Source organism: Protopterus annectens, chromosome 3.part1 (genome assembly GCF_019279795.1).
Source record: "Protopterus annectens isolate FY-2018-M chromosome 3.part1, PAN1.0, whole genome shotgun sequence".
In the NCBI taxonomy this organism is placed as follows: Eukaryota; Metazoa; Chordata; order Ceratodontiformes; family Protopteridae; genus Protopterus; species Protopterus annectens.
The window spans coordinates 1,353,174,660-1,353,187,732 of NC_056732.1; the positions used below are offsets into that span (position 1 = coordinate 1,353,174,660).

Genomic DNA, 13,073 nt, shown 5'->3' on the forward strand with positions numbered 1-13,073 from the left:
TCTTTAAGGAAGACTAGGTACGGAAGCTTGACAATGCCTGGAATTTGGAAATTCATCTAGCTGATGGAAAGTGATTTTTTTGTTCCCATTCTAAGACAGGTACTTCAAATCAGCTTTAGAACAGCTTCGTCTGGAGCAAATCAACTTCAGAAGCAGATTCAAAAGGAAGTACAGTAAGATTTTCAAATATAAATTACAAATACCATAGTGGGACATGATCTTTTAAAGGAGACCAGATGTGGAATTCATTTACCAGAAAGGCCTTACAAACCTTTAAAGACGCTTAAGATTAATTCCTGGCATAAAGGATAATTAGAAAGGCTTCAGAAGCTTAAGGTAGTATTGCAGTGGGAAGTCTATGAAATGAAACATTTACTGTGTGTGTGTGTGTGTGTGTGTGTGTGTGTGTGTGTGTGTGTGTGTGTGTGTGTGTGTGTGTGTGTGTGACATTTAATGTAGTCTGATAAAACCTTGTAGCATATCCTCTCTGTGTACGTGTACACAGCCCATGCATAAGCAAGAAATGAGCACTTTTATTGTGGTCCAGTGTAAGACTAAAAGGATACCACCTACTTTACTTCAGACAATTGTTGGTACCAAGTAAACCAGAAGAATACCTCTGCTTCACCACGGAAGCTAACATGGCACTGGTAACTAGAACTGTACAAAAGAAAAAGGGTTCCACAGTGATACTAATTTGAGATGTGACTGGCTCCCATGGCCCTTTATAGGAAATGGTATGACAAAACAGTAACGTTCACAGGTTCACAATACAAATGTTTGGTTAAAAGCTTTAGGCTAAAAATATACAGGACATATATTCTTTAATCTAGTAAAAGCTGTCATGGAGCAAGAATGAGTGTTGATCAAATTATTAGCAATTTACTCACACTTAGGAGTGGTTTCAGGAACCTTTTGGTCTTCATACAACTTTGTGCTAAAAGCTTTACAACTGGAAGCATGTTCCTGAACTTCAGACAGCAGTACTGGTTGGTGAATAACTTCAGGACTGGAAGCTGTCATTCAAACAGAAATAAAATTATTATAAATAAAAACTGGTACATTAACATATTACAAATTAGTTTCAGCAGTGAAACAAGTCAGATTTTCTTCTGATCAAAACTTAAAACAAGGGACAGCATATGCAATATGTTAGCATTTCTTCTCCTGCACGATTCCTGTATGGAATGAAAATATCATTACAGTTAACTGCTAACATCTTTAATGACTTGGATCAACTAAACAGGCACAAATTAATAATGTAACAACTGTAACGCACATTCTCTATAAATTACTAAATATACTACGGTTACAACCATCAATAGGATAACGCATAATACATACTTTCATTTTTTTACTTTCTTAGCATCATAAGAAGTAAAAAGCAACTAAGTCATAAAAACATTTACACCTTGCCACCAACCCACACTCATACTGCACCCAAATGCAAACTGTGCTAAAGGGAAAAAAATGCATTGCCAAGTACTCTGTACACTTGTAAACGGAACAAAAATGGTAATAGTGACAAAGACACATCAGCAAATGGGTGACCATTTTCTTCATATGTGTCCAGAGTTTAAGCAGTCAGTTACTGGAGTAACCAGATACACCCAAAAAGCTCATGCAGTGATGTAAAATCTCGCAAATGTAAAGAAAATGGAAACTTAACAGTGGAGCAAAAAGTGTAAAACATACACTATTTCAGGTACTAAAACATGGCAAAAAATAGTACCCTTTTTTAAAAAGCCATGTCCCTAACCACAGGCATAAAGTACAATTACAGTTGATTATTAAAAAGTCAAAAGTATATTTACAAATTTTGCACAGATGCATAGAAATATAACATACACAAAAAGAACCTTGTGACCCACGAAACCAGAGTTCAATCACAAAACCCAGTCCCTGAAGAGTCAACTGGAGGATGGGGAAGGGAATGAGAAACTTTTTTTTTTTTTGCTGGTAAACATATCCCAGGGAAAAGGGAAGGGTTTTCTGCTCACTGCTAGGGTTTTCTGCTCACTGCTACAGACACTGAAGGAGACCGGGAACTCATCTTGCAGTGGAAATTGTGCATAGATATAACACCACAATGGATATAAGATGGAACAGTGAGTGCTTATTATCACAACAGAATAAAGTTACTTATAGCATAACACTAGATCCGTGTCTTCTTCTGTCTGGCTCAATCGGATCTGATCGGCTCAAACCTTGGCATCTTTTTCAAACATTTGGATCCAGGAATCAGGTTCCTCTCACCTACCCATAATTCCCTCTTGTCCCTATAATACCTCAGATCGAGTTTGCCCATTTTTACCAAATACTTTGTCCAAAAAGACAAAAAAACAGGACAACATACAAATGGTGAGAATGGTGAAGGGTCAACGCAAGGCTGAATATATAACAAGGAACTGGATAGGTTCTAATCATTAAATCGAGAGCCAGTAAAATGACAATTTAGGTCAGGGGGACTGAGGGATGGAAGGCTGAACTGGATGGGAAAAAAAAGACACAAATCTAGCATTATGGGCAAATGCATAACTTTTGTATCTAATGTAATTTCTGTCCAACTCAATGTATGGGACAGATTCCCCAGTTACTAACAATTCAGGATGGTCCTATGGAAGAATATTCTGAAGAACAGTAGAGCCAAAGGATACAAGAGACTGCATGTCCAGCTTATACTGAGAAACAAAGTATGAACAACAAACCAAATAACTGCAACACAAATCTCATCTACTGATATTCTAGCAAAGTAAACAGTGGAGGCTGCCATCACTCTGGTTGAATGAGCTCTGGGTTAAATTGTAGAGACCTTCCCTTTAACTCACACCACAGGGAACACACAGCCTTCCAGAACACACAACAGCACTGCCTTCACATAAAAACACACACCACACACCCGCCTTCGCGGAGACTCTCATAGGTTCATAGGCAGGTACTAGGCTATTGGCCCTAGGGCCTGTATAAGCCTAGCCTAAAAGGTACCCTAGCTTTCGCCACCCAAGAAAATTATTTTCCTGTGCCCCTGTCGAGCAGAGCAACAGAAGTGATCCCCGGGATGAATTTCCTATTTCCCATCCAATCATCAAGATTTTTCTTGAAGGGTGCTAATAAGGAGCTTTGCTTGATATAGATAGGTAATTTATTACAAAGTATGTGAAGTCTCTGGGAAAGGAATCTATCCCTCCAGCATGTTCTGTTTATTGCGGTGACAAGGTTTAGGTCCCTAGAGCGTGCAGCTCGGAGGGATTTCTTTAAGTGGAGCATGTTCAACAGCTCTGGGTTTGACATAGCTTTGTATGTCTCAATAAAAATCTACCCAAGCAGCAGAGATCTCCAAGGCAGAAACGGACTCGACCACCACCACAACAGAACACTAATCACAAGACACACAACTCCCCTAAACAGTGCCACTCAATCAAAGCCCCTAAGGCAAAACAGCATGCCCAACACACTAGTCATAGGTGACTCGACAGTGAGGCACACTGATGTCCCACTCACTAGGTTGAATAACGAGTCAGCTGCCTGTCAAGTGCCAGGATCCACCACATAACGCACGCACTCAGGTCCATCAACAACAGGTACAAATATGACTTTGTCATTGCACATGTGGGTGTGAATGATGGGAGACGTACCTTCCTGGACTACATGAAAAGAGACATGGAGATCATCTCCGATTATGTAGCCCAAGCGGGTATGACCCTAGCCCTGAGCAGCATCCTACCATCCCCCAGAATGACACCACAGTACAAGCAGAAAATGATTGATAACAACTGGCTAAGTTTCTGGTGTCATTCTAAGGGGATCCAGTACCTGTCTACCTGGGATGACATGATTGACAGACCTCGATGCTTTGCCACAGATGGACTGCATATGTCACTCCTGGGCTTCCAGATACTTGCCAAGGCTCTTGCCACCCCTATAGTGCCTTTTTTAGGTGGTGTTCCAAAAAACAAATTACCACTGTAACAGCTACAAACAAATGCAATCTGAGGGTCATGCTGTTCAACGCTAGAAGTCTAAATCTCAAAATGCACTTGCTCGAAGCACTCCTTAAAATGGAGAACATCAACATTTGTGTTGTAACAGAGACCTGGTTCAAGACAGCAGAAAGCACCCCTGCACTACTAGGCTATAACTCATTCCACACCTTTCAGCCCCAGAACCTGGACCGAAGCACCAATGGCAGTGGTGCTACCATACTCAAAGGATGCGCACACCTCCAGACAGGTAGCCCAACATAATGCATGAGAGATACTTCAGATGAGGCTAACATTGGGTAAGACAGTGATTAGGGTCGTAGCCTGCTATAGGTCCCCAACCATGTCCCAAGACTCGCACTCCATGTTTCTAAGCATCCTGGAGAATATTAAGGTCCAATCTAACACTCTCTTACTAGGCAACTTCAACTACCCCTCCATTAACTGGGTAAACTACTCCTGTACCAATACACTTGCCTAACGTTTCTTGGAGTTCATTAATTCCACTGCCCTGGACCAGCTCGCTCTTACTCCCACTAGAGGTAGCAACATCCTTGACCTGGTCATTACTAACATGGGCAGCCATTGCTCTACACAAATAGTCAGCTCCTTCCTGGTTAGATCCAACCACAAACTAATCACCTTGGAAATCCACATCCCTCCCTCCCCCCACCCACCCCTGCAAAAATAACCACCATGAAAAACTTTTCCAAAGCTAACTTTGGGTTACGAAAAATAGAAGTGGCTAACTTCACGGCACTCATGCAAATGGAGAATATTTGTGTTACCACAGAATCATATACCAATGCACTGTACGAACATGTACACAAATGCATGGATCTCGTCATACCCAATAGAACCAAGACGCTCTCCTCCAAAAAAAAGGAAGCCAATCTGGTGGTCACCTCCCATAAGCAAACTCTACAACAGAAGTAGGAAACTGATGTGGAATAAGGTGAATTCCCAAGACTGGAAAAACTCCCTTATCAGCCTCAACAAAAAGTTGAAATACCTCATCAAATCCTCTAAAGATAGCTATGAAAACAGAATTGCAGCAGACAGTAAAGACAGAAGGCAGTCTATAGTTATGTAAAGAATCTCCACAGCAATACCCAGATTTGCTCTGAGCTACTGCACAATGGTACCTCCTACACCGAGCCAACAGATATTGCCAGTATACTGGCAGACAGATTCAGTGCCAGCTTTACCCCTCCCCCACAACGGACGGATCACAATACCAGTAGATTTCCAGGCACCCAGTATTACTGCTGCACAGGTTAGAACACTGTCCAAGGCCAAGAATACAGCTTCTATGGGACCTGACAATATCCCTGGTTGTGTTCTACATGAACTACAGAGTGAACTGGCACCTCACCTGTGTGCCCTTTTCAATCACCTCCTCACCTCAGGCTTTGTCCCTATCAAATGGCACAATGCTACAGTCATCCCTCTCCACAAAGGAGGAGAGACTACAGACCCTGGGAACTATTGCCCCATTAAGCCTGATGAGTCTGATATGCAAAGCTATGGAACGCATCATCATGGACCTAATTAGCAAGGACATAGGGAATCTCCAAACTCTGGATCCCACACAGTTTGGTTTTATGAAGGGTAGCTCATGCCTGCTCAACTTGGTTCTTTGAGTTAGTCCCAGAGCTGTGGATGAAGGCAAGGTGTCTCATACAGTCTACCTTGACCTGGCCAAGGCATTTGATACAATTCCCCACTCAGGAATCACAGAAAAACTCACTAAGCTTGGCATCAACCCCTATATCACTAGGTGGGTTGCAAACTGGCTCACAGATAGGACAGACGGTGTGAAAGTAGCCGACTCCAAGTGAGACTGTCAACTAGTCACGTGTGGAGTCCCACAGAGTTCGGTACTGGGTCTTCTCCTGCTTGGTATCTACTTCCCTGAAGTCCAGGCCAATACGAAGGGACTCTGGCTGACAAAGTTCACAGACGATTGCAAGTTGGAAGCTATTATTAACTCCCCAAGTGATGCTGACATCCTACAGAAAGGCCTCACTGAGCCCAACGACTGATGTCAGAACCATAGCCTTAAGCTCAATGCCAAAAAATGTGTCATCATCCCCTTTGTGGAAAAACATGATTCCCAGGAATTACTGCAATGATGGTAGTCCACTGAACACAGAAGGCGTTATAAGAGATCTGGGAACACAGGTTGACAGCAACCTCTCTTTTGACCACCACATTGCCACTGTGGTCAGAAAGCCCTTCTATGTGGCACATCTCATTACTAAGGGTTTTGCATCTAGGAAGAAAGAGGCCATTGTCTCCCTCTACTCCTCCCTCATTAGGCCAATCATTGAGTACAATGTCCCATTTGGCATGCACCTCACTAAACACCTGCAATAACTTGAGAGGCCACAAAAGTGCCTCACAAAGAGGATCCTAGGCCTTAAACATTTGTCCTATATGGACAGTCTCAAAAAACTCCAATTATTCTCTGTCTCATATGGTCTACTTAGAGGCAATCTCTGCTTGACTAACAAAGCCATGTCTGACCCAGCTCTGTTAGAAATGCTATATCTAAAGAAATCCCAATCCCTCTGCACCACACGCACCAGAGACCTCACAATTAACAGAATATGCTGGAGGGACAGGTTCATAACCCAGAGACTGCCTATGCTATGGAACAGACTTCCCATACATGTCAAGCAGAGCACCTCACTGACCCCCTTCAAGAGAGATCTTGAGGAGTGGATGGGAAACAGAAAATTCAGGGGATAACTCTAGTGGCTCTACTCGACAGAGGCACTGGGAACTAAGGTCAGGTGGCACTATGCCAGGGTAATCCTATGGCTAGGCTTGTAAAGGCCACAGGGTCATTAGCCTAGTGCACATCTATGAACCTATGAAATTTGATACAGAGAGCCACTTGTACAAAGTGACTTTAGAAATACCATGTCCCAATTTGTTTTTTGAGAAGGAAAGCAAAAGATGATCTGTTTTCCTAATGTCTTTGACAAGTAAGATGCAGGTAGAATCTTAATTGACATTGGACATCAATTAAATGCAAAGTATACTTCCCTTTACATTTGGGAAGAAAACCATTAGGCTACAGGCCTGTTTAACAGCAGTTTCAGAGGAAACGTTTGGGAGAAAAGTTGTACTGGTCCAAAGAGATACTCTATCCTTATAAAATAATTGTGTAGGGAGGTTTACAAGAGAAGGCTTGTAACTCAGAAATTCTCCTAGGCGATGTGATGGCCAGTATAGAAATTGTTTCCAAGACAGAAATTTCAGTTCCGCTGATGCTGCTGGTTCAAAAGGGGGAACTGGATCACCAAAAGGGGGTCCGAGAAGAAATGTCATCTTTATAAAAGCTTTGGAGAGCTTCAGTGAAGCAATGGGATTCTGGTTTTCTCCCTTGTGAAAACTGGACATAGCTCCTAACTCAACCTTAACTGTAGAAAAAAGTACAGTTTTGTACCTACCATAAATGTAGATGTTCGAAGATCCACATTGCTGCAGTCATAACATGTGGGTAGTCCGCTGTCCTCGGTCGGCCCGAATACCAAAGTGTTAGGCTGGCGTCGGTCATGGTCGCTCAGATCTGACGTCAGTACGCCGTGGTACTAAAGCGCATGACCGACATCATATCCTCAGTCTTTTCTTGCCCCAGATGTCAGAAGGCCCTAAAAAGAAAGGCCATAGCCAAAAAACAGAAAAAACATCCAACCACCCATGTACAAACAGTATTTACAACCCAAACCACACAACCACCCCAAACTACAGTGGGGAAGGAGGGTTTGACTGCAGCAATGTGGATCTTGAACATCTACATTTATGGTAGGTACAAAACTGTACTATGTTCTTCATCTCACATTGCTGCAGTCATAACCTGTGGGTAGAATCCCAAAGCAAAGGTAAAGGGAGGTTGGTAAAATCAGAAAGCATTGGGAGCTGCTAACATGCCCTGTAAAACTGCAGTAGCAAATCCAGCCCTAGACTTGGAGTAAAGAGGGAGATGATAATGTTTAGAAAAAGTGTGCACTGAACACCCAAGTAGCAAAATATCTTTAGTAGCTACACCAAAAAGCAGTAGAAGTGGCAGTAGCCCTAGTGGAATGAGGTCTGATTCCCGGAACCTCCTTACCATGATGAGAATAACAAAAGCAATACAATGGCCAATCCACTTAGAAATAGTTTGCTTAGAAACAGGTTTCCCTGAGAACCCAAAGCAAAAAAAATATACAACTGTTGAGACTGTCTGAACCCTTTAGTTCTGCTCAAATAATAACGCAACTGCCTGTGAATATCCAAAGAGTGCAAAATTTTCTCCTTTATTTTGGGGATCAGCATAAAATGTAGGCAAATGAATAGATTGGTTCAAGGCCACATTAGAAACAACCTTAGGCATAAAAGTAGGGTTAGTACGCAGGGATACCCTATCCTTATGAAAAATCAGGAAGGGTTCAACTGCCATTAGAGCCTGTAATTCAGATACCCTTCTAGCAGCAACAAAAGCAGTCTTCCAAGACAAAAACTTCAACTCAGATGTAGCTGCAGGTTCAAAAGGAGGTAAAGTGAGTTTTCCAACACAAAATTGAGATCCCAGGAAGGAGTAGGAGCTCTACGTGGGGGTCTTATGTTCTTTGCCCCTCTAAGAAACTGCTTAAACAAAGGATGAGAAAATAATGGTGGATCACAGTCATAGTGAGCAGAAATGGCTGCAGCATGAACTTTAACAGAGGAGAAAGACAAACCTTTGTCTAGTAATTCTGTCAGATACTGAAGTGAAACACTCAAATTAGGTACTGAAACATCAAAGCTTTTTGCTTTGCTCCAAAGAAAAAATCTCCTCCATTTATCAGCATAAACCTTCCTTGTACTAGGCCGTCTGGCCTCCAAAATAACATTCAAAACTTGTTGAGGAAGCTGTGACCCTCCAGGGTCTAGAACAGAATATGCCAGGCTGTCAGATGCAGGGACTGTATCTTGATATTGAGTAAGTGATTGCCTGCCTGGGACAAAAGGTGTGGAACTGGTGGCAAAGGCCAAGGAGGCTCCCGTACTAAACTCCTCAGCAGAGGGTACCAGTGCTGACGTGGCCAATCTGGAGCTATTAGAATCATGGAAGGCTTGTCCTGTCTGATCTTCAAGAGCACCTTGGGAAGGAGAGGCAGAGGAGGAAAGGCATAGACGTGAAGATTGCTCCAACTGGATGATAGAGCATCCACTTTCCAAGCTTTTGGATGAAACAGCTTTGTGCAAAACTTTGGCAGCTGGAAATTTAGTGGAGAAGCGAACAGATCTATGTCTGGAGTCCCCCAAATCACTGTCAACTGTCGAAACACCTGAGGATCCAATTCCCACTCGTGGGGATCCACCATCTGTCTGATCAAAACATCTGCCAAGGAGTTCTGTGCTCCTGGCAGAAACCTTGCTTGAAGAGTGAGATGCAAACTCAGAGCAGTCTCCCATAAAATCATAGCTTGTCTGCAAAGAGGGTACGAATGAGTTCCCCCTTGCTTGTTGATGTACCACATGACAGTTGTGTTGTCTGTTTGAATCAACACTTGTCCTGGGTGAAGTAGATCCTTGAAAGCCATCAATGCAAATTGGACTGCTAACATCTCCTTCATGTTGATATGCAAATGTTGAAGTCTGGCAGGCCACGTGTCTTGAACCCATTTTCCATTGAGGTGTGCTCCCCAAGCCTTGTCTGAGGCATCTGTCGTTAGATCTGACTCTCGCCTCTGGTCGGGTCACAGAGAGTCCCTTGTTTAGGTGACATTCCTGAGCCCACCACAAAAATTCCTTTTGAATGCAAGGTATTATCTGAATGACAGTGTCCAAATCGGGTGTGTTGCGTTAAGGCCCATACACTTTTGAGATACCATTGTAACTTCCTCATATGCAGTTTGGCATTGGGAAGCACCAGAATACAAGATGCCATGAACCCCAAGGCTTGAAGGACTGTCCTTGCAGTCAGCCTGGACAGGAGAGACAATTGGTGAAAGTAAAGGGAAAGATTTCTTTGCTTGTCCGGGGTCAAAAATGCCATCTGAGAGGCTGTATTCAGTCTCACACCCAGAAAGCACATGTCCTGAGAGGGTACTAGACTGGACTTTATTTCCTTCACAGAATACCCTAGGCACCTTAGCACTGCCATAACATACTGTAGATGGTGAAGTAACTTGTCTTTGTCTTGAGCCAGAATCAGGCAATCGTCCAAATAAGGATACATTTGTATTCCTCTTAACCTTAAGAAGGCTATCACCGGAGCCAGGACCTTTGTGAACACCCTGGGTGCAGTAGATAAGCCAAAGGGCAATGCAGAGAACTGATAATGTAAAGTCCGGAATATCCTGCAACTGGGCCTGATAGGAATATGAAGATAAGCCACTTTGAGATCCAGAGTTACCATCCAGTGATCTTTGCCTAGCAGAGGCAGAAGTTGTTGCCAAGTCAACATTTTGAATTTTGGAATGTCCAGGTATGTGTTGAGAATAGACAAATCCAGAACTGGCCTCCAAGTGTTTGGTACAAGAAACAGACGAGAATAAAATCCTAGGCCCACTTCTGACGGAGGGACCTGCTGGATAGCCCCCATGTGTAGAAGTAAAGAAATCTGCTTGTGAGCCTCCACCTGTTGCTGAGGAGGCATGCCTTTGAAAGGAGGCAATGTGTGGAAATAAAACTTGTAGCCATAATGTCCAACACCCATTTGTCCTGGGTGACTAAAATCCAATTTTGTCTGAAAAGAGCCAACTTTCCTCCCAGAGGAGCTGCCAGACAGGAAGGATCGGGCAGCTGTAGATGCAGGTCATTGGTTCTGCTTACGAAAGGACTGACCCCTGCCCTCACTTGTAGACTGTGCAGGGGAACTCCACGTCCTAGGCCTGAAAGAACCCTGTGTCTGCGCTCTGCCCCTACCACGTCTAGATCTGCCCAGAGACTGCAAATCAGAAGAAGGGTAAGCCCATCCCTTAGTAGGCCAATTTCTGCTAAACTTAGGGGGCTGCACCTGTAAAAAATCCTTAACGGTCTGCATAGACTTAGCTTTGTCTTCCATTTTCTTCAGGACCGACTCCACAGGAGAACCAAACAAAACTTCAGACTGAAGGGGAGCATCCAAAATTCGAGCTTTAACATGCTCTGACAAGTTCTGATCCTTACGCCAGGCGTGCCTATGAATAACTGACCCAGTGGCAGCCACCCTGGAAGAAGCCTGCAAAGCATCAAAACCACACTGCAAAGAATGCCTACCCACCTGATCAGAGGCATGAACCAAATCCTGTAATTCCTTACACTCTATGCCCTCTGCTAAAGCATCTACCTTAGATTTTAACTGAGTAAGGAGAAAATTCTGGTACTTCAGCATATGAAACTGACAATTCAAAGCCCTCATTGCAAGAGTGGAAGAGGTATACACTTTTTTACCCCACCTGTCCAAGGCTCTAGAATCCTTATCTAAAGGAACTGGGTTTTTTACAACAGAAGCCCTGACACCCTTAGGTCCCTGGCTAATAGTTTCTGGGTCAGCCCTTGGGCTCCTATATAAATATTTATGCGCCTCTGGCACTCTGTAATACCTGTCTGGCTTAACCGGGGCAGGAGGCAAAGAGTCTGGATTAAGGGAAGCCTCAGAGAAAACATCCTGAACAACATCCAAAACAGGAGGTATAGCCAAGGGCCTATGCTGTGGTAAAACAAGAATTCCCTAAGCCTCTTACGGAATCTGAGAAATCCTGACCTTCCCATTTAAAATGCTCCCTCATGGAATGCAGGGTTTCTGAAAAAAATCCTCTGGAGGGAAGCAGAAGGAGTAGAATCCTCTCGTCAGAATCAGAATAAGGGGAAAATCCTGAATGTCTTCAGCAAGACTCTGAGTAATCTGAAGAATGTTCCAATCCTTCCACCTCTGGCTCCACCCTTGGCCTCTTATCTGGAGGGGCATAGAACCTCTGATCAAGGTAATCAAATCTTCTGCCATTTTAAGCATGTGTTTTAGGTACAGAACCTGCAGAACTAGGACTGGAAGGAGAGGTAGACAAAACCAGGCCCTTGGGCCTGGCCTTAGAAGGAGAGACAGTGGAGAAGGAGAACCACCTATGTAAGAAGGGAGGACAGCAACCTGAGAGGCCCCCCCCAGCCTGACCCAACTCCTGAGAGGCACATCTTGCAAAAACTAAAGGCTCCCCTTGAGACTCAGCTGAAACCTCGGCTGGTTCTAGAACTGGCGTCGAACGGGACGACTCATCCTGCTTAATTTGCTTAGACTTTTACTTTTTAGCGGTAGCGCCGTGTAGCGGCCGGCACGGCATCCGTAAATTACATCGCTACAAGACAAGCAGATGCCAATCTAACTTACGCTTAATGGTGCTTAATAACCTAGCACAAAGAAAAGCAACTACCACTACGCCGCCAGGCCCTCAGCCCCCAAGCAAGGAAGAGAGAGTGGTAATCCCTATGAGGTATCTGTTTCACAAGAAATACAATTATTCACTTTTTCTGACATCGGTTTTAGGGTCTGAACTCCAGAATTCCAAAATTTCAAACGCACGCAGCAAAACGCAAAGCGCCTTCTGCTGCGGAAAAATGCAAAAAACTGAGGATATGAGCGCGGTCATGCGCTTTTAGTACCGGCGGCGATTGGCGTCAGATCTCTGCGACCATGACCGACGCCAGCCTAACACTTTGGTATTGGGCCGACCGAGGACAGCGGAGCAATGTGAGATGAAGAACATCTAGCACCTTCCTGAAATAATCCTGCCAAAAATCCAGAATCAATGGTAAAGGGACTGAGAAAGGCTCCAAGCCTTCAGAGAAAGCCTACATAACAAACCTGTTGCATTTAATTTTGTGAATCTTTCTCGTGTTCATTTTTTGTAATGAAGATAAAATGTGGATAACTGAAGCTTAAAGCCTGCCATCCCTGGCCATCATTAGAACTAGAAGAATCATTTGGTTAATTTCAGGGCTTTCAAGTCTCATTCAGGCTGGCCAGATGTGTGAGACAGACGGTCTGGAAGAGGGTCCAGCATCCAGGAAGAGTATTGAAAATAAGACCAAAGAAAGAGGAACAAGACCTGCCAGGTGAGAAGGGGGCAATGAGAATCA

At 43.7% G+C, this 13,073-nt stretch overlaps 1 protein-coding gene across 1 annotated transcript in view; it reads right to left on the minus strand.

Moving 5' to 3' along the window:
* The window catches only part of LOC122797772 (zinc finger imprinted 2-like), a 354,512-nt gene that overhangs the window by 154,523 nt on the left and 186,916 nt on the right, over positions 1-13,073 (minus strand). Inside the window, exon 5 of the mRNA XM_044066294.1 lies at positions 891-1,016. Within this exon, the coding sequence (XP_043922229.1) occupies positions 891-1,016 (126 nt within the window). The remainder of the gene's footprint in view (positions 1-890; positions 1,017-13,073) is intronic.